Source organism: Schistocerca serialis, chromosome 6 (genome assembly GCF_023864345.2).
Source record: "Schistocerca serialis cubense isolate TAMUIC-IGC-003099 chromosome 6, iqSchSeri2.2, whole genome shotgun sequence".
NCBI lineage: Eukaryota > Metazoa > Arthropoda > Insecta > Orthoptera > Acrididae > Schistocerca > Schistocerca serialis.
In genome coordinates, this window is record NC_064643.1 from 709,214,082 (window position 1) to 709,239,086 (window position 25,005).

A 25,005-nucleotide genomic window follows, 5' to 3' on the forward strand; every position below is an offset into this window, starting at 1 on the left:
ATTTTAAGAATTTCTTAACAGATTATCATTATTGCAATGATACTGTATTGAAGTAATGAGTAACTTGTAATTTTCAGTTAACAAACTATACATATATATTAGAGTAAACTATAAAAACAAAAAACACAAGTTCAACTGTAGAATAACTATTTAAAATGTGAAATAAAACTAAGTAGACAAAGAAATATTTTCACTGGGTATGTTGAAAGTACTATGACAACATGAATTGCATAGCATATCTTCGAAAAACACAGCATCAGAAACCAGCTCTGTTACACATGGATGAAAGTAGATTGAAAGCTTCTTTAATTTATTTTGTAACAAAAGTTTTCACTTTTCAAAATTAATTAATATATGTTGGGTATGTTGCAGAATTCCCAAATATTACAAAAGTACCATAAACAGTTTTCAAGAATTTTAATTGCATTTCAACTTTTATGTGAAACACACTTTTTTATGATTTATGTTTTCAGCGACATTCCCTCTAACTATAAGATTCCAGATTACCTGTCAGAGTGTGTTTTACGCCTTAAAAGTGAAACTGGAAAAAATAAACCATTCATATTGCATTATTTTGATGAATAGCTGCTAAGTTTTATCAAGAAAATTTATTATCACCTGGAATGTTCTTTGTGAGTACCATTGGAGTCACAAAGACCAAAAGTAATTTACACCAGATATATGGGTAACATATTGTAACCTCCCCACCGAAATTTAAAAGATATTATTTTAATAGAAATGCGAGCCAAGCGTAACCTCCCTAGCAAATAAATTTAATGACAATGACAATTAAATAAAAATTAGCAATCTGTCCCTAGTGTAACCTCCCCACAAAATGAAAGTCAATTCAGTGATAAGACAATCTCAGTGATAATGATAACTCAATTAAACAGAAATATCGGTCTTTGGCCCTGTGCAAAAAATCATAATTAATTTCTTACCTCATTGAAACTGCTTGTCAAATTTCTGCTCTTATTGTTGGCCACGGCTTGGAGGAACTGCATTGCAAGTAATATATTTTTTTTTTTTTGAAATTTAACTGAAACTTTTCTTTAAAGGAAATGGAAGGAAATCGTTCGTTCAATTAAATAGTTCTTTTGTTAAAAATATTGCTTTGAAATCAAAATTATTATTGGGGCACTTGTTGAGAATTAATTACAATAAATAAACTTTACATTATCTGATGGTTACCTTAATTAACAATATACCTCATTCAGCATCTTGACCAGAGACCCATGTCGACGCCTGCGACTGCGTCCCGCTCGCGACCGTGACAGGACTAGACCATTACTGCCGACAGACTACATCACACAACTGCACTGGGCTGCTACTACCGACAGACTGCACTGCTCACAGACTGCCCACTGACCACTGCTCGCAACTGTACTGCACGACTACTACCGACCGACTACTGGACGCAACTGAACTGAGCTACTGCTACCGACAGAGTGCACTGCACGACGACTACTAGCGTACTATACTGCGCGACGACTATTGACAGACTACCGCTCGCAACACTCGCGCGGTCAAGCGCAGACTAACTACTATAAAAGGCTCTCTGGTCAAAGATTTTATCATGCCTCACCATCGCTGCTACGTTACATACGTGTTTCATAACCCTCCACTGGGGGGGCAAAAATTTGGCAGCGATGGTGAGTCATTTGGACTTGCCATCGCAAGAAATTTTTACAATATACAGAATATTCAAATGTAGTACATAAATTAAATGTGGTGCACACGCACCAAGTACAAAATATATCAGACAGAGACAAAATGTTAGTACAAAACATAGTAGCAAATCAGAAAAATGTATATACAAATTATTTGACAGATAACAGAGTGCACACGCACTGAAAAAATTCTTTAGCATTTTCAGAACAAATAAACAGAATGGCAGAAAATCATGTTGACAAGTGACATGAGTGTACTCGCACTGGAGTTGAGAACATATCAGCAAATGACGAAATGTGTATACAATGAATAACAAATGACATAAGTGCATACGCACTGAAGTATTGAACATACAGAATGAGTACAAATCATATTAAAAAATGAGAAAAGTGCACAGGCACTGAAGTTCAGTAGAAAACATATTAACACATAAGTGCACATGTACTGTAGTTCAGAACATATCATCAAAATAAAAATGTATATACAATATAAAAGACAAGAGTGCACATATACTTTACTTCAGAACAAATCGAAAAAATGTCTTTAGCATTTTCACAACAAATAAACATAATGGCAAAAAAATCATGTCGACAAGTGACATAAGTATACTCGCACTTGAGTTCAGCAAATCGAAAAAAATGTATAGCCCATGAACATAAATGATGTTAGAAAAAAAAGGTTTTCACTATTAGGATAGGAAAGGGAAGGATTGCATCATGGTTGTAGCACTTTAGATTGCACACAGCTGTTCTGAAAGTCCATATCTTTCCACAGAAGTACAACACCAAGTGACACAATTTGAAGTTCTTTTCCCATCAGAATTTATCAGCGTAGCCAAGACACTGAACTGTCGTAGTAATATTCCATGTTTTCATTTTGGCAGTACATTAGGTACACCAAACAGTGGGACCATAATAACGTCTCCATCGCTCACAGTGGTGGACAGCATGTCGTGTCAACACCACGCTCTTACAAGGCACACCAACGTAGAATTAGTGCAAAAACCAAATCTAGTGCTCCATGGTCATGAGGATGGACAGGACAAATGGACATTGCAGTAATCCAGGGTAGTTAGGTCAGTAGTGGAAGGACATTAAGTCACATAATAGGCTTCATTGAGAATTACAGTAGTAGTTTGCGGCATTCATAGCCCAGTTATTGAACATTTCTGTACCAAGTATGTAGTATTACAGAAAAATGTTCATTAATTGTCTTACATAGAATCAGTAACCTTCTTTTCCTAGTTACAAAGCATTATTAAATAATCGCATTCTTTTCCAGTTACAAAGTATGGCATAGTTAATTAATCATTTGTCATTCCAATATAGTAATAATCATTAGCCTTCTCCTAATTACAAAGCATTATGAAACAATCGCATTCTTTTCCAGTTACAAAGTATGGCATAGTTAATTAATCGTTTGTCATTCCAATATAGTAATAATCAATAGCCTTCTCCTAATTACAAAGCATTATTAAACAATCACATTCTTTTCCAGTTACAAAGTATGGCATAGTTAATTAATTATTTGTCATTCCAATAGTAATCTCATTCTTTTCCAGTTACAAACCATAATTAATCATTTGTCATTTCAATATAGTAATAATCATTAGCTTTTTCCTAATTACAAAGCATTATTAAACAATCACATTCTTTTCCAGTTACAAAGCACAATTAAGAATCATTAGCCTTCTTCTAATTACAAAGTATTATTAAACAATCGCATTCTTTTCCAATTACAAAGCATAGTTAATCATTTGTCATTTCAATATACACACCTGGAAATTGGTAAGAACACCGTGAATTCATTGTCCCAGGAAGGGGAAACTTTATTGACACATTCCTGGGGTCAGATACATCACATGATCACACTGACAGAACCACAGGCACATAGACACAGGCAACAGAGCATGCACAATGTCGGCACTAGTACAGTGTATATCCACCTTTCGCAGCAATGCAGGCTGCTATTCTCCCATGGAGACGATCGTAGAGATGCTGGATGTAGTCCTGTGGAACGGCTTGCCATGCCATATCCACCTGGCGCCTCAGTTGGACCAGCGTTCATGCTAGACGTGCAGACCGCGTGAGACGACACTTCATCCAGTCCCAAACATGCTCAATGGGGGACAGATCCGGAGATCTTGCTGGCCAGGGTAGTTGACTTACACGTTCTAGCGCACGTTGGGTGGCACGGGATACATGCGGACGTGCATTGTCCTGTTGGAACAGCAAGTTCCCTTGCCGGTCTAGGAATGGTAGAACGATGGGTTCGATGAGGGTTTGGATGTACCGTGCACTATTCAGTGTCCCCTCGACGATCACCAGTGGTGTACGGCCAGTGTAGGAGATCGCTCCCCACACCATGATGCCGGGTGTTGGCCCTGTGTGCCTCGGTCGTAAGCAGTCCTGATTGTGGCGCTCACCTGCACGGCGCCAAACACGCATACGACCATCATTGGCACCAAGGCAGAAGCGACTCTCATCGCTGAAGACGACACGTCTCCATTCGTCCCTCCATTCACGCCTGTCACGACACCACTGGAGGCGGACTGCACGATGTTGGGGCGTGAGCGGAAGACGGCCTAACGGTGTGCGGGACCGTAGCCCAGCTTCATGGAGACGGTTGCGAATGGTCCTCGCCGATACCCCAGGAGCAACAGTGTCCCTAATTTGCTGGGAAGTGGCGGTGCGGTCCCCTACGGCACTGCGTAGGATCCTACGGTCTTGGCGTGCATCCGTGCGTCGCTGCGGTCCGGTCCCAGGTCGACGGGCACGTGCACCTTCCGCCGACCACTGGCGACAACATCGATGTACTGTGGAGACCTCACGCCCCACGTGTTGAGCAATTCGGCGGTACGTCCACCCGGCCTCCCGCATGCCCACTATACGCCCTCGCTCAAAGTCCGTCAACTGCACATACGGTTCACGTCCACGCTGTCGCGGCATGCTACCAGTGTTAAAGACTGCGATGGAGCTCCGTATGCCACAGCAAACTGGCTGACACTGACGGCGGCGGTGCACAAATGCTGCACAGCTAGCGCCATTCGACGGCCAACACCGCGGTTCCTGGTGTGTCCGCTGTGCCGTGCGTGTGATCATTGCTTGTACAGCCCTCTCGCAGTGTCCGGAGCAAGTATGGTGGGTCTGACACACCGGTGTCAATGTGTTCTTTTTTCCATTTCCAGGGGTGTAGTAATAATCATTAGCTTTTTCCTAATTACAAAGCATTATTAAACAATCACATTTTCTTCCAGTTACAAAGCATAATTAAGAATCATTAGCCTTCTTCTAATTACAAAGCATTATTAAACAATCGCATTCTTTTCCAATTACAAAGCATAGCATAATTAATTAATCATTTTCCAAGTGAAATATTAATCATTGCTGATCAGCATTACTCAGAACTCTCTTAAACTGGTATCATTATTTGGGTCTATTAATAAATTTTTTGTTAGCAATGCATTGCGTTGGGTAATTATAGGGGAAAGCAAGAGAGAAGAATTTGCTTCTCAGTTGTTGGTATAAATGAAAATGTGTAACATCATCCGTTATAAGTCAGCTGTGGCAAGATTATGAAACAAGTAGAGTATATGTAACCACATTCATAGATTTAATGAACAAATGCTTATAGCACATTAATCTCATAAATAATTTCTCCTGCAAAATATATAAAAATGGATTATTAAGCTGAAAAGAGAAATGCATTTTATGCTGAAAAGTAGTGAACTTCGAATTAACAGGTAGTGAAATGTGTACAAAAAATGTGTTCCATAGCTGTCCTTTCCAAAACCTTCAGTCATTATACTGTGCAATATAACACCTGCTGTCAAAACGAACCGCAACAAATACTTAAATAACTACATAGCCTAAATATAACTTCAACATTATCCTCATCTGCAAACAAAACTTCATTATCCATATCATCAAAACTCCATTATCATCATCACCTGTAAAGAAAAACTTCATTATTCATAGTAGGATATTCTTCATCATTATTCATCAGCATTCATTATCATCTGCAAAAAATCTTTTCATTACTCATTACACAACTATTCCTTATCTCGAGCATATTTCATCACTAAAACTAAGATGTGTAGTTCTGTCTGACAGCCTGCATCAATCACCTTGTATTCTGAAAGAAAAAATTAGTTAAGACCGCTATTCTACGATGTGTATAGTATATTCTTGTTAATGCTTGTTAATCCTGATCCATTTACTCTTCCTCATAAAGTTATTGCATCTTCTTTCGTTTATTCCGTACGTGAAATTCCCATTTCTGTTGAATTTATTTCTTACACGCATCATTTCTTTCTGAAATTGATGAACAGAGATTAATGTCTTACATTTAAATCATATACTCATTAAGTAATGTCTGGTTTATGGTAACATAATTAAGCATACAGCATAACATGACAGAAAACGTAATATGTGAAAAGCATAGCCAGTGTTCAAAGGCAAAATGTACAGAGTATATCACAATGCAGCAAAAAAAAAAAGAAAAATGTAAAATAGTCACGATGTTGAGATATCATAGGGCAAAAAAATGTCAAAGTCGTCAACTGGTGTGTGTTATATCTAAACTATTTCACAGTGCATACAAACAAAACTGGAATACAATCATACACACAAAAAAACGGAAAATGTGCACGGTCTGATGTGTAACGACAAGAAAAGCGACCTGCTAACCTTACCTTGCCGGGCACTTGCCAAGAAAAATACGATAATCATCAATAATTAGTCATGTGAATATAATTGCATAAGTGGTCAAAAAAAAATTAGTAAATGGCATCATAGTGTGTCGAATCATCAAGTGTCTTCATTCAATAAAGGGTTTAATATTTGACCAATGGTGGTTGCCTTTCGATTTTCTGGTTCTCAAAGTTTCGACGTGTACAACATTGGGGTGAGGGATGCTTCGAATCCGATATGGACCTGCGTATAAAAGTTCAAATTTACTGCACTTACCTTTTAATTTGCTGGATAAATAGTGTGTACGCACTAATATCTTCTGTCCAACGTGAAAGTCGCGGCGTGTACAAATCTGTTTTTGCTGTCTTCTCCGGCGCTCTGCGGCACGTTTGATGTTGTTCAGCGCAATGTCAATTATTTCATAGTGTCGTAGGCGACGACATTTAGGGAAGTTTACTAATTCTTTAATTTTGTTTGGTGGTTCAACGTTTTTCAGTATAACAGACGGAGATAGCATAGTGGATTCATATGGAATGAAATTAATTACATCTTGGAATGAGAGTATGTGTGTATCCCAATCAATATGTCTTTTGTGCCAGTATATTCGGCACAGCTTACCAATTTCTTTCATTAACCGTTCACAAGGGTTCGAAGAAGCATAGTACTTGGATATATAAATCGGAGAAATGTTTCTAGCTCGTAACATGCGTGTCCATATGCTAGAACGAAATTGTGATCCATTGTCAGAAATTACTTTCAACACATGCCCTACATGAAATAGAAAATGTTTTACAAATGCTTTCGAAACAGTTTTAGCAGTAGCTTTGCGTAACGGAGTGAAAGTAACAAATTTTGAAGTGAGCTCAACAGCGACAAAGATGTAGCAAAAACCTCTGTTAGTTCTCGGAATCGGACCAAAAATGTCTACTGCGGCCATATGTCTTAATTTAACAGGTACAATGGGATATAAAGGAGGAATATGTGAAGTGGTGTCTGATTTAGCTTTCTGGCAAATTTTACAAGACGCTAAAACTCGTCGTATACGTTTTCCCATGTTGGTAAAATAACAGTTCTGTCTCAGTATAAGAAAACATTTTCTTGCTCCGTAATGTGCGTAACTTAAATGAGTGTACCAGATTAATTTGTTAACCAGTTCATCAGGAATGCATAATAACCAATTGTTGCTGTCAGGAAGAGAGCGGCGAAACAGAATGTCATTGCGTACAGTGTAATGGTTTCTAATCGTAACATTATTCCTATCTTGCCAAAGGTGTTTAATTTCTTTCCACACGTTGTCTTTATTTTGCTCTTTTGCTATGTCCTGTAATGACGATGAAATAAAGTTTTCAAATGCAACTTGCTGAATGTACATGACACTGAAATTTGCTTTGCAGAAGTTGGTTGCTACGTCTTGCTGATTGTTGCTCAGAGAACGCGATAGTGCGTCTGCTATAACATTTTGTGTGCCGGGAATGTGGACATTCGTAAAATTAAATTCTTGTAAATAAAGTTTCCATCTACTTAATCTGTCGTGAGTGAATTTAGCCGAAAGTAAAAATTGTATTGCTCTGTGGTCTGTGTAAACGGTGGTATGTCTGCCATAAAGAAAATGCCTAAATCTCGTAAAAGCCCATACAACACATAATGTTTCAAGTTCTGTAACAGAATAATTTCGCTCAGCAGGTGACAAAATGCGGCTTGCAAATACGATGTTTTTAATTACTGTAGAGCCATCTTCTTCAATTTCCTGGAAAATGTGTACGCCTAAAGCGGTGTTGGAACTGTCGGTGGCAATGGAAAAATTTCTAGTAAGATCTGGGTGCGACAAAAGTGGAGCATTCAACAAAGCATGTTTCCGGTTCATGAATTCAGAATGTGCTTGCTTATCCCAAGACCAAATAGTGTTTTTACCTGTTAATTGGCATAATCTGGGTGTGTCTAAAGCAGAGTGATGAATAAATTTACGAAAAAAGTTAATTAAGCCCAAAAAACTGCGTAGTTGCTTTTTCGTCGTAGGAACAGTAATGTCACGTAGAGCTTGAAGTTTTTCCGGATTAGGTGCAATGCCTTCTGCTGAAATTACGTGTCCAAGAAATTTTATAGAAGTTTTGCAAAAGTGCGATTTACTAAGATTAACTGTAAGTCCTTGTGCATGAAAAGTTTGTAAAAGTTGTTCAAGAATCAGATTGTGTTCAGACCAGTTAGCTTCTGCGATAAGAATATCGTCTACGTACGTTGTAATTCTGTCTTTAAGTTCTGTCGGAAGTATTGTGTTCAAACCGCGAATAAAAGCTGCTGAAGAAATAGTTAAGCCGAATGGTAATTTGCAAAATTGATAACAGTCACTAAAACAGAGAAAAGCTGTGTACTTTCTGCAATTCGGATGAAGTTGAATCTGCCAAAATCCCGATTTCAAATCTAGCGTAGAATAAATAGCTGTACCGTGAAATTTCTGTAAAAGTTCCTCTAAAGTCTGTGGTCGATCTGTTTCATTAATAATAATGTCATTAATGTGACGTGAGTCAAGTACGGGGCGAAGTGAGTCATCTTTTTTCTTAACAATATGTTGCGGGTTTATGTACGGACTAACTGCCGGTTCAATAATTCCTTGGTCGAGCATATCCTGCAATTCTTTTTTAACTTGTTCTCTGTGTATATATGGAATGGGATAATGCTTTGCTTTAAATGTGTCGTGCTGTTTCACTTGAAATTCATACATAAAACCGGACATAGTATCAGGAATGTTATCAAAAACTGGAGCTTGCTGTAAAAGAATTTTGTGTAACTGCGTGCGTTCGTCGTCTGTAGTTGCACTGCTTTGTTTAACCTTATCAGAAATCATCTGTATTACGTCGTAGTCAGTTTCGTCTGGAGTATTATAGTTGTGTACGTACGTATCTGTGAACAATGTGGGATTACAGTCTATGTTACGTGATACGGAAATGACCTCTGTGCGATTTATTATTTGTTCTTCCGCAGATAGTGAGTGCTGAAATTCTAAAGCAAGTTGTACATTTTCATCCTTTAGCATTAAATAAGAATTTTGAAAATCAATTACTGCGTCGTGTTGTACCAGAAAATTCGTACCTAAAATAACGTCTGTTGTCAATAAAGGAACAATCCAAAAATTAGAGTGAAAAGTATGACCTCCAATACAAAATGATAAATGCGTCTGTAATTTAACGTCTACTCCTTTACTCGATACTGCTCCCTTCACTTTTGTTTTGCCTAAAGGTAATGTCGGATAGGTATTCTCTTTGTTGCACTCGTTGAAAGTCTCCTCATTTATTACTGATATAGGTGATCCGGAATCAATTACTGCTGAAAATTTCGATGAACCAATTTTAATTTCGATGACAGGATGTGAAATGGTTTTCTGAATAACTGGTATTTCCTGTAAAAGAGTGTCTCTGATGTCGTCAAAAGTAATTACATTTTCGTGAACAACATTTTGCGTGTCAAAGGTAGTGCTTGTGTTATTGGAAGATGCGTCCTGTACAGTATCTAGTCAGATTCTATCTGATGTGTTACTATTTTCAGCTGGATGTTGTGGCATTTCTACTATTTGAACTGTTCTATTACTTCTTCCAGACGTATTACGTTCTGGATGGTACCTACTGTCGGGTTCATTCATGAGAATATGCTCTTCCGTATGATTTTGCTGTTGGTGAGACCGACTGCTATTATATGTACGCTGATAATTGTGCTCATCGTTTTTACGTCTGTCGTGATAGTCATTCCTATACGGTGCATTACGATAGGAATTGAAATACTGTCTTCTCTGTACGTAGTTGTTTCCTTGCTGCCGTACGTTACTATTTCTTGTATCAGGGACTATACGTGCACGCGGCTGAACATTAAAGCCTGGTTGACCTTGTGCATTACATTGTTGGTTACGTATGCTAACCGGTTGACTTTCATGCTGTTGCGGTGGAAAACTTCTATTGTTACCAAAATGTGGTTCCTGTTGCTGATGATTTTGACGATATTGATAATCAGAATTCTGTCTGTGATTTAAGTTCTGGTAGTTATCGTTCCTAAAACGTCTGTTACTTTTCCTATTGAAATTACGTCCCTGATCATAATTACTGTAAGTTTGTTGACCTTGGTTATTATACGAAAAGTTTTTGTTTACAAAAGAATAATCAGATTGCTGCACTTCTAAAAGCTGCAACAGATCCCTGAACGCCGAAATGTTTTCCTTTTGCTGGCCCGTTAAAAGTGACACCCTTAATGACCGAGGTAATTTAGAGATGCATAATTGTATAAGTGCGGATTCACTGTACGGTTCGCTGAGGTACTGGTTTTGTTGGACCATATACTCAAAAAATTGCGTGACACTGGGAAAATTGGAGTTCTCATTATTTGGTAAACTAATTAGCTGATCTTTAATTCCACGCTGCGTCGTCTTCGACCAGTACGCTGATAGAAAAGCATTCTGAAACTCTTCTACCGAATAGCTTTGCCTCGCGATCGGTCTCATACGAGTTGCCGGTTCGCCTTCCAAGAAGCTGCAAATAAATTCAAGTTTGTGTGTTACGGGCCAAGTCGGTGGAAAAGCAAAGCTAAATTGTTGTATCCAATCCAGTGGGTGAATCTGTGTTCTGTCGTTTTTAAACACTTTAAACTTTCTCACTGACAGAAAATGTTTGTAATCAAAATTATCGTCTCAGAGTGATGGAACAGGTTCAGGATTGTAAGAGAATCTGTTGAACTGTGGTTGTTCGGAATCTAAGTCCCATACTCTCTGTATATTACCCAAATTATACGCGTTGCGCGAGTCTGACAGATGTTCGCAAAGTGGCGTCTGCTGTGATGTGTTATTAACTGAAATACTTTTCATCTCTGTTACTTCTTGTTGTAGACTCGATAACTTTCTATGCAACGTGTTATTAGACGAATCGATCTCATTAATTGTCTGCTGTAAATTTTGAAATTCAGGTGTTTGGTTAAATGAAATCGGTGCAGTATCGTCTGACTTATTGTCATTACTACTTTCTATAACGTCAATACGACTGGCCAATTCATCACATTTTTCAGTCAGTATTTTAACCTGATCATCGGTTTTAGAATCGGACTCATTAATCTGTTTTTGCAACTTACGTGTAGTTTCGCTCAGTTTTTTAACATCAGCTTTGATGACATCGCAATCCTGTGTTAGTTCTAATTGTTCGAATCTGTCTGTCACTGTTTGAATATTTACTGTGTGTGTATCTGTTTTTGATTTAAGATCAGATATTTCATCACGTAATTCCGCGTTCAACTGTTCTATGGTATTAATTTTGTCGGACACTGTAGTAATATTATTGTCTACATACGTCTTTGCCTACGCAAACATTTTACGTTTGTCTTCTTGTCTTTGAGCAGTGATTGTTTCCATGACTTGACGTTTGACTTTGTTTTCATCCTGAATAAATTTGCGGAAACGCGTATCACTGTTTTGTATGTGGTGACTAAATCGCTCGTCAATTTGAGTGTTCTGCTGCTCGAATTTCGCGTCAATCTTTTCATCCATTGTGCGCGAAAGTTCTGCTGTCATTGTTTTAAACTCGTCGCGTAATTGTGTAGCCTTTTCAGAGCATTGTTTAGCGACTCCGCTAATTTCGTCTCTGAGTGTTTCTGTTGCAGCTGTTTGCATTTCCCTTAATTCCTGAGCAACAGACCTAATTTCTTCCTTACTTTTTTTTGAACAAGCCTCAATTTCCACGCACAACTGTTCCTTAGTGTCATGGCACTGCGCGGCAACGGCTCTAATTTGTTCACTAAGCTGTCTGGAATTGTCGTCTAATTTTTCATTTAACTGTCTGGAATTGTCGTCTAATTTTTCATTTAAGTGTCTGGCATGTTCACTAAGTTGTTTGAGATTTTCGTCATTATTGTCAAGTTTTTCACTTAAGTGTTTGTTATCTTCCCTAAGTTGTCTAAAATCTTCACTTTGTTGTTTGACCTGTTCACTAAGTTTGTCTTGTTTTTCGTTCTGTTCGTTCCTAAACTGTAGCATTATTGCTATAAATTGATCCAAAGTAACATTACCTACTCCATTATCTGTGCTGTTTGATTGTGTACCTGGAATTGTCGCGCTTTGTGTGACCATTTGGTCATTCTGCAATTTACAAAAAGGATTATCAGTCGGACGTACACTGTCACTCACTATTTCGGAATTAAATAAATCCGTCATACTTTGTGTATCCTGTTCATTTTCATTAGACAAATTTGTCTGTACGTCACTTGGATTTTCCAAATCGGGTGTGTTAAGCTCGGCAGCGCTCATTACAATAGAGTGCCCCGCGTAATCAATTGTCGTCACATTAACAGAGGAGAAAATTGAGTTCGTTTGTTCATCATTAAGATCTACATCATTATTGGTGGTTGGAATGCACTGATTGTTAATGAACGCAGGATTGTCATCATTGCACTGCGTGTCACAAGTCCTATCGGTGAAGTTATTTAAGTCAGTAATATCGTTCGTAATACCTCGCGATACACTATTCACTGTCTTTCGCGTCATTTTTGCAATATTCACAATTATTCACAAAACAAATAAGCACAATGCAAAAACAACACACAAATACAACAGAGCAACGAATTGCCGTTGACCTGTAGAAAGAAAGTCACAATATTAGTAAAAGCGTTGCGCCAAATCCTAATTATATCTAAGCATATGAGAGCAGATATCTGACTGTTTTTCAAAAGATTCTCAACGAAATACGATCCTGGACTGGGTGTCGCCAAGTGTAACCTCCCCACCGAAATTTAAAAGATATTATTTTAATAGAAATGCGAGCCAAGCGTAACCTCCCTAGCAAATAAATTTAATGACAATGACAATTAAATAAAAATTAGCAATCTGTCCCTAGTGTAAGCTTCCCACAAAATGAAAGTGAATTCGGTGATAAGAAAATCTCAGTGATAATGATAACTCAATTAAACCGAAATATCGGTCTTTGGCCCTGTGCAAAAAATCATAATTAATTTCTTACCTCATTGAAACTGCATGTCAAATTTCTGCTCTTATTGTTGGCCACGGCTTGGAGGAACTGCATCGCAAGTAATATTTCTTTTTTTTTTTTTGAAATTTAACTGAAACTTTTCTTTAAAGGAAATGGAAGGAAATCGTTCGTTCAATTAAATAGTTCTTTTGTTAAAAATATTGCTTTGAAATCAAAATTATTAATGGGGCACTTGTTGAGAATTAATTACAATAAATAAACTTTACATTATCTGATGGTTACCTTAATTAACAATATACCTCATTCAGCATCTTGACCAGAGACCCATGTCGACGCCTGCGACTGCGTCCCGCTCGCGACCGTGACAGGACTAGACCATTACTGCCGACAGACTACATCACACAACTGCACTGGGCTGCTACTACCGACAGACTGCACTGCTCACAGACTGCCCACTGACCACTGCTCGCAACTGTACTGCACGACTACTACCGACCGACTACTGGACGCAACTGAACTGAGCTACTGCTACCGACAGAGTGCACTGCACGACGACTACTAGCGTACTATACTGCGCGACGACTATTGACAGACTACCGCTCGCAACACTCGCGCGGTCAAGCGCAGACTAACTACGATAAAAGGCTCTCTGGTCAAAGATTTTATCATGCCTCACCATCGCTGCTACGTTAAATACGTGTTTCAATATCTTTTACTTTATTTAATTGAGATAACAACAGGCATTACTGAAATGAAATAAAACGAAACTGTATAAGCACTTTTATATGTCTCTATCCTTTACCTTAAATATTTTTGCATTTGTAACGAGGCAACTCTGAATGTTGCTTACAGCAAAAGAAAAACATTATATATACTTTTCTTGTACTCCTTCGTAAATAATCCATTTTCAGAACTGTCAGTCATCTTTTGAGGTCAGCATTTAAATTTCACAGTTCTGAACAGGTTCAACTATTAGCCTATCCACTCTCTTCTTCTTGTTGTTGGAATTATTCTTGTCCCACGAAAAAGCATTCAAATACCCTGTTACTTTTAGCTTTGTTATATCCTGTATTTTTTATGTATTTGACATCTCTATTACTGAATCCATGATAGTTAACATCTGCCATACATATCTAAATAGTCTGCCTGTATCATAACTACTCTGTCATTGTTGGGTACTTCAAATATACTATCATTATTCAGTACCAGATATGCGGCTCTTAAACGGCTCATCTGTGGTTCCCATTTGTCATATTCCTCATATAAACGTTGTATCATGTACTGAAGATCACACCTTGTGTTACGATGGCTTCATCATTCGCAAATCTAAAAAAAAAAAAAAACGCCAATACACCATTAACAGTGATTCCCATTCCTCCACAGCAGTGGTTCTGACTTCGGAGACACACTTATAAAGTTAAATCTCTCTAGATAAATTTGATAATATTAGTAACCTACCAGTTCTTCGCAACTGCTAAATATGTGCAGATCATCTGCTCTCTGCAGACCTTCTCTCTCGGTCGATAACCCCCTCCCCCTGACCAGGTCCCCCACCCCCTATGTCTCTCCACTTCCTTGTCCCCACACTCTCTCTGTCTATCTCCTACTTTCGCCTCTCTATGTCCATTTCCACCCAGCCCCTCTCTGAGCCTGGGCCTTGTTTATTGTTACTACAAAGTAATCTTTGTTGGGAAACAGAAGACACTTCCGATGAGTGAGTAAATCAGTTGAAATCATTCCGTGTGAGGTGTACATGCTTTTCATACCAGCAGGCTGCTATTTCCCACCTTTCTACTACATCCAGTTCAACATCCCTCACATATCTGTGTCTACTGTCGCCATGCGATGCCTCTCCTGTTGCGGAGCGTGGGAAGCCCCATGCTACTCACTACAGTAGCCCTTCCTTTCCTCTGTACGGTGTATGAACTCGCGCACGCTGCCGAAATGGAGTCTGTTCACGAGCCGGTGTGTGTGTGTGTGTTGCAGGTGGCGGCTGCCTGGCGCTGCGCGGCGTCAAGCTGTGGGTGCCCGAGGCAGTGCGCGCCGGATCGCGCGTGCGCCTCCTCTGCGACTACGACCTCGAGCAGGCGGCGCTCTACTCCATCAAGTGGTACCGCGGCGACCAGGAGTTCTACCGATACGTGCCCAAGGAGAGCCCGCCCACCAGGGTCTTCGCACTGCCGGGCGTCAACGTCGACGTGAGTCCCAGTCCCATACTTCCTCACTGCTGCTCATTCATTCCTAGAGCGTTACACGTAGCGGGCTGTTTCGAAAAGATACACGTCATTCCACAAGTCTGTATTCTGTATATGATGGAAGCTAAGAGTGAATTTTAACTTACAAGGACAGGCCACGGTGTTGGCATCACAGATTTACTTCAAACATTGTACAACTTTAGTACACCATTTACCAACATAATGTCCACGTTCACTACTGCCCCTTAAAATTGCTACACCACGAAGATGACGTTCTGTAGACGAAAAATTTAACCGACAGGAAGGACATGCTGTGATATGCCTATGATTAGCTTTTCAGAGCATTCACACAAGGTTGGCGACGGTGGCGGCACCTACAACGTGCTCACACGAGCAAAATTTCTAACCGATTTCTCATTTTTTTTTTTGTCATCAGTTTACTGACTGGTTTGATGCGGCCCGCCACGAATTCCTTTCCTGTGCTAAACTCTTCATCTCAGAGTAGCACTTGCTACCTACGTCCTCAATTAGTTGCTTGACGTATTCCTATCTCTGTCTTCCTCTACAGTTTTTGCCCTCTACAGCTCCCTCTAGTACCATGGAAAATTCCCTTATGTCTTAGCAGATGTCCTATCATCCTGTCCCTTCTCCTTATCAGTGTTTTCCACATATTCCTTTCCTCTCCGATTCTGCGTAGAACCTCCTCATTCCTTACCTTACCAGTCCACCTAACTTTCAACATTCGTCTGTAGCACTACATCTCAATCGCTTCGATTCTCTTCTGTTCCGGTTTTCCCACAGTCCGTGTTTCACTACCATACAATGCTGTACTCCAGACGTACATCCTCAGAAATTTCTTCCTCAAATTAAGGCCGGTATTTGATATTAGTAGACTTCTCCTGACCAGAAATGCCTTTTTTGCCATATCGAGTCTGCTTTTGATGTCCTCCTTGCTCCGCCGTCATTGGTTATTTTACTGCCTAGGTAGCAGAATTCCTTAACTTCATTGACTTCGTGACCATCAATCCTGATGTTAAGTTTCTCGCTGTTCTCATTTCTACTACTTCTCATTACCTTCGTCTTTCTCCGATTTACTCTCAAACCATACTGTGTACTCATTACACTGTTCATTCCATTCAGCAGATCACTTAATTCTTCTTCGCTTTCACTCAGGATAGCAATGTCATCAGCGAATCGTATCATTGATATCCTGTCACCTTGTATTTTAATTCCACTCCTGAACCTTTCTTTTATTTCCATCATTGCCTCCTCGATGTACAGATTGAAGAGTAGGGCGAAAGGCTACAGCCTTGTCTTACACCCTTCTTAATACGGGATGGTTCCTTCGAAAGAGCACGGCCGATTTCCTTCCCCATCCTCCCCTCACCCGAGCTTGCGCTCCGTCTCTAATGACCTCGTTGTCGACGGGACGTTAAACACTAATCTCCTCCTCCTTATTAATACGAGCACTTCGTGCTTGATCGTCCACTCTTATTATTCCCTCTTGGTTGCTGTACATATTGTATATGACCCGTCTCTCCCTATAGCTTACCCCTACTTTTTTCAGAATCTCGAACAGCTTGCACCATTTTATATTGTCGAACGCTTTTTCCAGGTCGACAAATCCTATGAAAGTGTCTTGATTTTTCTTTAGCCTTGCTTCCATTATTAGCCGTAACGTCAGAATTGCCTCTCTCGTCCCTTTGCTTTTCCTGAAGCAAAACTGATCGTCAGCTAGCGCATTCTCAATTTTGTTTTCCATTCTTCTGTATATTATTCTTGTAAGCAGCTTCGATGCATGAGCTGTTAAGCTGATTGTGCGATAATTCTCGCACTTGTCAGCTCCTGCCGTCTTCGGAATTGTGTGGATGATGGTTTTCCGAAAGTCAGATGGTATATCGCCAGACTCATATATTCTACACACCAACGTGAATAGTCGTTTAGTTGCCACTTTCCCCAATGATTTTAGAAATTCCGATGGAATGTTATCGATCCCTTCTGCCTTATTTGACCGTAAGTCCTCCAAAGCTCTTTTAAATTCTGATTCTAATACTGGATCCCCTATCTCTTCTAAATCGACTCCTGTTTCTTCTTCTATCACATCAGACAAATCTTCACCCCCATAGAGGCTTTCAATGTATTCTTTCCACCTATCTCCTCTCTCCTCTGCATTTAACAGTGGAATTCCCGTTGCACTCTTAGTGTTACCACGGTTGCCTTTAATGTCACCAAAGGTTGTTTTGACTTTCCTGTATGCTGAGTCTGTCTTTCCCACAATCATGTCTTTTTCGATGTCTTCACATTTTTCCTGCAGCCATTTCGTCTTAGCTTCCCTGCACTTTCTATTTATTTCATTCCTCAGCGACTTGTATTTCTGTATTCCTGATTTTCCCGGAACATGTTTGTACTTCCTCCTTTCATCAATCAACTGAAGTATTTCTTCTGATACCCATGGTTTCTTGGCAGCTGCCTTCTTTGTACCTATGTTTTCCTTCCCAACTTCTGTGATGCCCCTTTTTAGAGATGTCCATTCCTCTTCAACTTTACTGCCTACTGCGCTATTCCTTATTGCTGTATCTATAGCGTTAGAGAACTTCAAACGTGTCTCGTCATTCCTTAGTACTTCCGTATCCCACTTCTTTGCGTATTGATTCTTCCTGACTAATGTCTTGAACTTCAGCCTACTCCTCATCTCTACTGTATTGTGTTCTGAGTCCATATCTGCTCCTGGGTAGCCTTACAATCCAGTATCTGATTTCGGAACCTCTGTCTGACCATGATGTATCTAATTGAAATCTTCCCGTATCTCCCGGCCTTTTCCAAGTATACCTCCTTCTCTTGTGATTCTTGAACAGGGTATTCGCTATTACTAGCTGAAACTTGTTACAGAGCTCAATTAGTCTTTCTCCTCTTTCATTCCTTGTCCCAAGCCCATATTCTCCTGTAACCTTTTCTTCTACTCCTTCCCCTACAACTGCATTCCAGTCGCCCATGACTCATATACAAACACCAATTGACCAGCGTTGCCTGGTGAAACGTTGCTGTGATACGTCGTGTAAGGAGGAGAATTGCGTACCATCACGTTTCCGACGTTGATAAAGGTCGGATTGTAGCCTATCGCGATTGCCATTTATCGTATCACGACATTGCTGCTCGCGTTCGTCGGGATCCAATGACTGTTAACAGAGTATGGAATCGGTGGGTTCAGGATAGTAATACGGAACGCCGTGCTGGATCCCAACGGCCTCGAGATTACAGGGATCTTATCCGCATGGCTGTAACGGATCGTGCAGCCACGTCTCAATCCCGGAGTCAGCACATAGGGACGTTTGCAAGACAACAATCATGTGAACGAACAGTTCGAATTCGTTTACAGCAGCATGGACTATCAGCTCGGAGACCATGGCTGCGGTTACCCTTGACGCTGCATCACAGACAGGAGCGCCTGCGATGGTGTGCTCAACGACGAACCTGGGTGCCAGAATGGCAAAACGTCATTTTGTCGCATGAATCCAGGTTCTGTTTACAGCATCGTGATGGTGGTATCCGTGTTTGGTGACATCGCGGTGAACGTACATTGCAAGCGTGTTTTTGTCGTCGCCATACTGGCGAATCGCCCGGCGTGATGGTATGGGATGCCATTGGTTACACGTGTCGATCACCTCTTGTTCGCATTGACGGCACTTTGAACAGTGGACGTTACATTTGAGATGTGTTACGACCCGTGGCTCTACCTTTCATTCGATCCCTGCGAAACCCTACATTTCAGATGATGCACGACCGCATCTTGCAGGTCCTGTACGGCCCTTTCTGGATACAGAAAATGTTCGACCGCTGCCCTAGCCAGCACATTCTCCAGATCTCTCACCAACTGAAAAAGTCTGTTCAATGGTGGCCGAGTAACTTGTTCGTCAAAATACGCCAGTCACTACTCTTGATGAACTGTGGTATCGTGTTGAAGCTGCATGGGCAGCTGTACCTGTACACGCCATCCAATCTCTGTTTGACTCAATGCCCAGGCGTTGTTTTGGGTACTGATTTCTCAGGATCTATGCACCCAAATTTCATGAAAATGTAATCACATGTCAATTCTAGAATAATATATTTGTCCAACGAATACCGGTTTATCATCTGCATTTCTTCTTGGGGCAGCAATTTTAATGGTTAGTAGTGTAGCAAGGTTCATTACTCTGTCAATTCAGAGAAAATCGAAAGAGAAGTTTTACGCGTCTCTTATGTAACTGAGGTATCTGTGCATAGATGCCGAACGGTATTCCTGTTGTAAGAAAATGGATGGCCTACAACCGTCTTTATGATCTTATGTACTGTTTGGCTACCTGCTTCGGTGCTTCATTGCACCATTATCAGGCCGTAGTTGTTGCTCAGCCCCTTCATCGTCAACTAAGGACTAAAGGTGCACAATGAAGCGCTGCAACTGGTACCTACACAAGAAATGATCATAAGGACGGCTGTAGACGTATCATTTTCGTAGTGACGTGGACCCCAAGACCTCCACCCAAAACTATCGACAAACAAAAAAGAGTTAAAGATCCTGGTGGTCGAGTGGTTAGCGCTACAGTTTCAGAAGACAAAGTTGTATGAGACGACGGTTCGACTCCCGCTCAAACCTTTATTTTTTTTAGTACAAGTGTAAAGTCTGCGATATTCAAAAATCTGCACCTACGCTATTCGTTCTTGTTACATCAGCAACGTCTCACCGCTAAGCAGTCATAAACTCCAGTGGAAGACTGTGCAAGACATACGCTCAGTAGCTCGGTACGGGCTTTTGTTGAAGTTTCGAGAACATACCTTCACCGAGGAGTCAAGCAGTATATTGCTCCCTTCTACGTATATCTCGCGAAGAGACCATGAGGATAAAATCAGAGAAATTAGAGCCCATACAGAGGCATACCGACAATCTTTCTTTCCACGAACAATACGAGACTGAAATAGAAGGGAGAACCGATAGAGGTACTCAAAGTACCCTCCGCCACGCACCATCAGTTGGCTTGTGGAGTATGGATGTAGCTGTAGATGTAGATGTAACTGCCAAATGAGGCCTCCATCTGTCTCTGCAGCTCAAAGTGGCCTGGTGCAAAGTAGTTTCGTGGACTTTACCAGATTTCAGTGTAAGAGATTTCGCAAATCGCGACAGGTATACAACTTCAGGAAAACTCTATGCGTTTCTCCATTTACTGGTCGATAGTTATAAATATGATTGTACTAATAAATAATTGAAATACTAAGTAGCCAAGTAATATAAAATTCACTAAGACTTCATGGAAATAAATGAGATTTTTAAAGTTATATTACCTCTCAAATGACACATAAATTAAATAATGTGATCAGTGATGAAAGCACTAGATAAAAAACTAAGTTTTGGTGAGAGTCGAACAGTCGCTACATACACGTTCATCTTACGAATCTCGAAAGTCAACCACCTACCTACCATGAACTCTAACGCCCAGCATCTACGCACAGGTGCGCCAGTTTCGTAAGAGACGCGTAAAATTTCTCTCGCGATTTTCTCGGGATTGCCAGAATAGAGCACCTTACTGCTTGCACCCTATGTTGTTTTAATGACAAAGTAAATGCGTACAAAGCTTGACAGAAATCTGTGATCCCAATGTCGTGGACTCCCATAGTTTGTACGACGCATATTCGGGAACTAAGATCCAGTAACCAATATTTAACTGATATAAGGCCTGAATGACGTTTCACTCATGCAGCGCTGTCAACCGATTGTTTAAGAAACCACCGCAGTATTGGTTTGATTCAGTAGTTGTTTCCATATCGGCTAGCGCAGATCACATTGGCCGAGACAATGGTGGGTCAGCAGTTACTGCCACACTGTGAAACGTTAACTACACTGAGAAGTGCGATTAAAAATCGACGCAGCAGAAAACTGTCGTCTGATACAATCCTCCTTCACGACAACGTACACCCTCACACGGCTGAAGAAGAGACCCAAGGAGATGATTCAAGATTTTGTTTGGAAACTTTTTTATCAACCTCCGTAAGGTTTCGATCGTGTGCCAACGACTATTTCCTCTTCCTCCATTTGAAAATGTGGCTAACCGGACAACGATTTCAAAACGATAATGAACTCAAGACTGACGTTAACAACTGCTACAATTCCCAGGCGGCAGACATCTAAGCTGACGGGCTGAAGATACCTGTGAGGCGTTACAGGAAGTGTATAGATGTGAATGACGATTATGTGGAAAAATAAAGAAGTTGTTGATCTTGTGATCTTCAGTCCAGAGACTGGGTGGATGCAGCTATCCATGCTAATCTACACTACTGGCCATTAAAATTACTACACCACGAAGATGACGTGCTACAGACGCGAAATTTAACCGACAGGAAGAAGATGCTGTGATATGCAAATGATTAGCTTTTCAGAGCATTTACACAAGGTTAGCGCCGGTGGCGACACCTACAACGTGCTGACATGAGGAATGTTTCCAACCGATTTCTCATACACAAACAGCAGTTGACCGGCGTTTCTTGGTGAGACGTTGATGTGATGCCTCGTGTAAGGAGGGGAAATGCGTACCATCACGTTTCGATTTTGATAAAGATCGGATTGTAGCCTATCGCGATTGCGGTTTATCGTATCGCGACATTGCTGCTGGCGTTGGTCGAGATCCAATGACTGTTAGCAGAATATGAAATGGGTGGGTTCGGGATGGTAATACGGATCCCAACGGCCTCGTGTCACTAGCAGTCAGGATGACAGGTATCTTACCCACATGGCTGTAACGGATCGTGCAGCCACGTCTCGATCCCTAAGTCGACAGATGGGGACGTTTGCAACACAACAACCATCTGCACGAACAGTTCGACGACGTTTGCAGCAGCATGGACTATCAGCTCGGAGACTATGGCTGCGGTTACCCTTGACGCCGCATCACAGACAGGAGCGATTGCGATGGTGGTCTCAACGACGAACCTGGGTGCACGAATGGCAAAACGTCGTTTTTTCGGATGAATCCAGGTTCTGTTTACAGCATGATGATGGTCGCATCCGTGTTTGGCGACGCCGCGGTGAACGCACATTGGAAGCGTGTATTCGTCATCGCCATACTTGCGCACCACCCGTCGTGACGGTATGGGGTGCCATTGGTTATACGTCTCTGTCAACTCTTGATCGCATTAAAGGCACTTTGAACAGTGGACGTAACATTTCAGAAGTGTTCCGACGCGGGGCTCTACCCTTCATTCGATCCCTGCGAAACGCTAGATTCTCAGCATGATAATGCACGACCGCATGTTGCAGGTCCTGTACAAGCCTTTCAGGATACAGAAAATGTTCGACTTCTGCCCTGGCCAGCACATCCTCCTGATCTCTCACCAACTGAAAACGTCTTGTCAATGGTGGCCGAGCAACTGGCTCGCCACAATACGCCAGTCACTACTCTTGATGAACTGTGGTATCGTGTTGACGCTGCATGCGCAGCTGTACCTGTACACGCCATAGAAGCTCTGTTTGACTCAATGCCCAGTCGTATCAAGGCCGTTATTACGGCCAGAGGTGGTTGTTCTGGGTACTGATTTGTGAGGATCTATGCACGGTAATTGTGTGAAAATGTAATCACATGTCAGTTCTAGTATAATATATTTGTCCAGTGAATACCCGTTTAACATCTGCATTTCTTCTTGGTGTAGCAATTTTAATGGTCAGTAGTGCATCTGTGCAAGCGTCTTCATTTCCAAGTAACTACTGCACCCGATATCCTTCTGAATCTGCTTCGTGTACTCATCTCTTGATCTCACTCTACAATTTTTACCCTACACACTGCCCTCCAATACTAAATTTGTCATCCCTTGATGCCTCAGAACAAGTCCTTCTAACCGATACCTTCTTAGAGACACGTTTTGCCACAAATTCCTCTTCTACACAATTCTTTTCAGTACCTCCTAATGAGTTACGTGATCTACCCATCTAATCTTCAGCATTCTTCTGCAGTACCACATTTCGAAAGCTTCTATTTTCTTCTTGTCTAAACTATTTATCGTCCACGTTTCACATTCGTACATGGCTACAGTCTATACAAATACTTTGAGAAAAGATTGCTTGCGCTTAAATCTATACTCGATGTTAACTAAGTTATCTTCTTCAGAAGCGTTTTTCTTGCCATTGCCAGTCTGAATTTTATATCCTCCCTACTTCGACCATCATCAGTTATTTTGCTTCCCAAATAGCTAAACTCTTTTACTACTTTAAGTGTCTCTTTTCTAATCTAATTCCCTCGGCATAATTTGATTTAATTCGACTACATTCCATTATCCTCGCTCTGCTTTTCTTGATGTCCATCTTAAATCCTCCTCTCAAGACACTGTCCACTCCGTTTAACTGCTCTTCCAGGTCCATTGCTGTCTCTAACAGAATTACAATCTTGTCGCAAACCTAAAAGATATTATTTCTACTCCATGGATTTTAATTCCTACTCCAAATTTTTCTTTGGTTTCTTTTACTGCTTGCTCAATGTACAGAATGAATAACATTGGGGATAGATTACAAACCTGTCTCACTCCCTTCCCAACCACTGCTTCCCTTTCATGTCCCTCGGCTCTTATAACTGCCATCTGGTTTCTGTATCAGTTGCAAATAGCCTTTTGCATCCTTCATTTGAACCCTGACACCTTCAGAATTTGAAAGAGAGTATTCTAGTCGACATTGTCAAAAGCTTTCTCTAAGCGTAAAAATGCTAGAAACGTCTGTTTGCCTTTCCTTAATCTATCTTCTAAGATAGGCCGTAGAGTCAGTATTTTTTCGCGTGTTCCAACGTTTCTACGGAATCGTATCTGATCTTCCCCAAGATCGGTTTCTACCAGGTTCCCCATTCGTCTCTCAGAAATTCGTGTCAGTATCTTGTGACTTATTAAATTGATGTTGTTGTTGTTGTGGTCTTCAGTCCTGAGACTGGTTTGATGCAGCTCTCCATGCTACTCTATCGTGTGCAACTGATAGTTTGATAATTTTCGCACCTGTCAACACTTGCTTTCCTTGGGATTGGAATATTTATATTCTTTTTGATGCCTGAGGGTATTTAGCTTGTCTCATACATCTTGTTCAAAGGATGGTAGAGTTTTGTCAGGGCTGGCTCACCCAAGGCTATCACTATCTCTAAAGAAATGTTGCCTAGTCCTGGATCCTTGTTTCAACTTAGGTCTTATAATGCTCTATCAAATTTTTCACGCAGTATCGTATCTCCCATTTCATCTTCGCCTACATCCTCCCCCTTTTCCATAATATTGCCCTCAAGTACATCGTCCTTGTATAGACCCTCTATTTACCTCTTCCAAATTTCTGGTTTCCCTTCTTTGCTCAGAACTGGTATACCGTATGAGCTCTTGACATTCGTACAAGGTTTCTTTAATGTTCCGATATACGGTATCTATCTCAACCCTAGTGATATACGCCTTTACATCCCTATCATTTGGTCTGTAGCCATCCCCGCTTAGCCATTTTGCACTGTCTATCGATCTCAT

At 40.7% G+C, this 25,005-nt stretch overlaps 1 protein-coding gene across 2 annotated transcripts in view; it reads left to right on the plus strand.

The window, feature by feature from the left end:
• Positions 1 to 25,005, plus strand: part of LOC126484104 (uncharacterized) — an 857,095-nt gene that overhangs the window by 392,632 nt on the left and 439,458 nt on the right. For both annotated transcript variants that reach the window (XM_050107481.1, XM_050107482.1), the window contains exon 2: positions 15,299 to 15,510. In XM_050107481.1, the coding sequence (XP_049963438.1) occupies positions 15,299 to 15,510 (212 nt within the window). The remainder of the gene's footprint in view (positions 1 to 15,298; positions 15,511 to 25,005) is intronic.